Source organism: Olea europaea, chromosome 2, assembly GCF_002742605.1.
Source record: "Olea europaea var. sylvestris chromosome 2, O_europaea_v1, whole genome shotgun sequence".
NCBI classification, from domain to species: domain Eukaryota; kingdom Viridiplantae; phylum Streptophyta; class Magnoliopsida; order Lamiales; family Oleaceae; genus Olea; species Olea europaea.
The window spans coordinates 22,321,580-22,324,974 of NC_036238.1; the positions used below are offsets into that span (position 1 = coordinate 22,321,580).

General features: G+C 35.3%; 1 protein-coding gene across 1 annotated transcript; it reads right to left on the reverse strand.

Annotated features, from left to right (window-relative positions):
• Positions 1-33: 33 nt before the first annotated feature.
• On the reverse strand, positions 34-921 carry LOC111366786. The gene is made up of 2 exons (XM_022987483.1): positions 627-921; positions 34-545 (listed from the first exon to the last, which is right to left on the reverse strand). The coding sequence occupies exon 2, from the start codon at positions 541-543 to the stop codon at positions 58-60; it is 486 nt and encodes a 161-aa protein (XP_022843251.1). The 5' UTR covers positions 544-545; positions 627-921; the 3' UTR covers positions 34-57.
• Between the last annotated feature and the right edge of the window lie 2,474 nt (positions 922-3,395).

The following is a 3,395-nucleotide window of genomic DNA, read 5'->3' on the forward strand; positions in this document are numbered from 1 at the left end:
GGGTTTTTTTTTTTTTTTTTTTTTTTTTTTTTGTTTCAGAATTTACCATCTGGCTGGCTATTCACAATCTTCATCCATTCCAAAACAAACCGATGCATCGACATCGGACAGACTCGGAATACAGCTCTCCGACCGAGTCAACCCGTTGAGTTTCATGTCAACATACTTCGTGGGACTGCTTGGCATCGACCTTATCAACTTGGGACTCTCCAAACTCTTTCTCAATACCTGTCTCATAGCAGTGATCAAATGCCGGGTTGGATCCGGCGGTGGCCCGGCGAACCTAAACTTCTGGCAGAAGCTGAAATGGCGAGCCATAGCCTCATCTGGGCTTATCAATTTTTGCTTTTCGCAACGTAAAACTTCATCGTTCACTGCCTCTGCGCATAGCCCACAAAGCCATTTTCCTTTATAACGCTCGCGTACTGTCTCTATATAAGACAGGGTGCATTCCTCTGTCAATCCGCAGCAATCGCATTCAACAAAATCAACCTCATTTTTCCCTGTAATTTTCGAATCATCACCGATGATACTCGTCGACATGCCTGAAAAAGAACAACTTCACACAAACGTGATGAATCCAAATATGGGTTTTTACAAAAAACAGAATTTTATCAAAAACTAACCTGATCAAAAGAGAAACGAGAAATTTGGGTTTGTTTTCTTATCTTGCCTTCTCCCACTTGCCGACCTTGGCTTCCTCAGGGCCGAAGAACGTGTGCATGAAAGACATTTCAGAAAATTGGAATCAATGATTGGGCTTCGATGGAGAATATATGAATATGAATCAATCAAAACCAGTACATCAAATCAAATCAAATCAAAGAAATTTTAATGGACTCATGGTGTGAATTGGGTTTAAAGTGGTAGAGTACACGTCAACAGAGAATTTCTAGCCGCATGCATATTATTGGATTTGCCAACTCCGACTTATCTGTGTTGCGAATATTATAAAGAAATGTGTTGCCATCTTTATGCCGTATCAACCAATAGTTTTATGCCACGAGTACGAATCCTACGTGTTATTTTCATTTTCCAGCTAGACTATCCAATTGTAAACTACTCAAAATATTCTGCTCATTTTTTAACAATATTCTATTAATTAAAAACAATTAATTCTCTTTATCAAAATAAAAAGAGTCAAATAAGATAAAATTTATCTTAATTTTATATATGGACTGTCCTCAACTGATTTAAAATATTTTAAATTATTAATCAATTTGGTGACTTTGAATAAAAATAATTTGATGCGGGTTAGGTTTCTTTCACATTTCCATTAATATGAAAATATGATATACATGCATTGACAAATCAAATGCTAATTTTGTTCTCACTTTAGCTTCTTCTACTTGATGTTATATCATTTTTTTTCTTCGCACAATTGTTAGTTAATGGAATTCGATAAATTAGAATGTTGTTTTGTTGTATGTCCTTTGCGAATAAGATGAAAAGGGAATCAAGAAACAAATTTTAAGTTGTACGAACAAGATTGAGTCACGTTTTTTTTTTTGAGTGAGGGCCATGCGTGAAAAAATGCATGTCTATTCATTTACAAATTGGAATATATGTGTGCGTGCGTACATGCAAAACACGAAGGGACCAAAGAAAAGAATGCCTTTAATTATGTAGTATACAGTTCACGTTTGTGAAAGGGACTTTGGAGTTTGTAGATGGGAAGGGAGAGGGATTCATTGAACCACAATAGATAGAAGAGGATTTTTCAATCATATAGTTTGAGCTCTTAGATTATGACGCTCTTGAGATGGCCCCACTTCTTCCATACTGAAACTCCCTAGAATAGCAAACAAGAGTATCAGTGGGGTCTCCAAAGCCTGGGCAAGTAATTATGCAAGCATACTATATGTCAAAATCATGTTGAGGGAAAGAAAAAGAGCATCTTTTCTTATGCTCGAAGTCAGAATTTTGTGATTGAGCATTGTTTACCCAAGTTTAAAAGATGATTAATAATTTGTTTGAACCCATTTTCTAGAAAAATAAATTTTGTTAGAGTAATTTTTTGGGAGGACATTCTGAATTTATGTGAAAAGTTCATTCGGTTGACTGTGATCTTCATCATTGAAAAAACTGCTAACAGTCGCACAGCCCGCCTCATCGAAAGTTATTATACCCAGACTGTTCAGCAAAGTGTTAAAGTTCGTAAAAGTAAAATTTTGTAAAGATGCAGAAATAGAAAAACTCAAGAACACAAAAACTATTTTGCCCTAAAAAGGCTCAAATGTTCGGTATTAAAACCTGATCACCCGTTGAGCAATTGCTAAGAAATATTGCTCTAGATCCAGTAATATCAACCAAATAGTAGGGATGACAAAAAAAAACTTATCAAACCCGATACCCATGGAGCGATAATTACCCACTTAAGTTGGTATTCGGGTAGATAATTGAGTGAGAAATTTCGCTTGGGGGCGAGTAAGGTAACAAGGGCCCTCACCCCGTTTAACTTTATTATTATTTTTTTTTAAAGAATTCAATAATTTAAATGAAAAGTTTCACGAAATTTCATTAATTTTAATAGAACGTGACAATTAAAATTTTAATTGGGTCAATCTATTTTTATTTATCGTGGTGAATGTCTTCTTTGATTCATTCTGAGAACCTCCTTAATAAATTGATCGGTTCACTAGTTCCCTAACCTACTTTGTTCAATTAACTCGTTGATTCACCGATTCGCAAGATCAAACTTGCTAGTTCGGAGAGATTCTAAAAAATATGATCCATGTAAAAAAATGTGCAATATACTTGAGAATAGCTAGCGGTTTAAAAGTAACAGAGTGATATTTTTTTTTTCCTTTTATAATATCAATATAAGCTTCTTCTTTTTTCTTTTTTTTTTTTGTTCTTTGTAATAGAAAGGGAAAAAATAAAATAAAAAATTCAGATGCAACTTATGTCAAAGCTCAATTGCAAAAAAAAAGTTGAACCCCAATCTTGAGGGCCCCCATTGCCCCGTCCTTGGTGCATAGTAAGAGAGGTAAAGCGGGATGTATCTCAGCAGGTCAAGGAACAAGAGTTTACCCGTACATTGGTGCCCACAAAGAGTTCAATTTCATATCTCAAGCATTGAACACTCACAGTGCGGCTGCCAACAAGGCTACGACTACCTCACTCTTGTCATTTGTACCACTAGATTATACCCCGAGGGCTGTCAAAGCTCAATTGTACATATACCAAAGGGTTAAATCTATTCATGGCCACCTAACTTTAAATTTATTGTCCTCATCCAATTTGATTTCTTTCACTGCGGCCATCCAATTTTATACTTAGAGTCACCATGTCCATCCAATTTGATTTTATTTCACCATGATCACCTAATTTCATATAACGTTTCGTTATGACCACCAAACTTCTTTTTAACATTCTTTTATTAATTTTAAAAG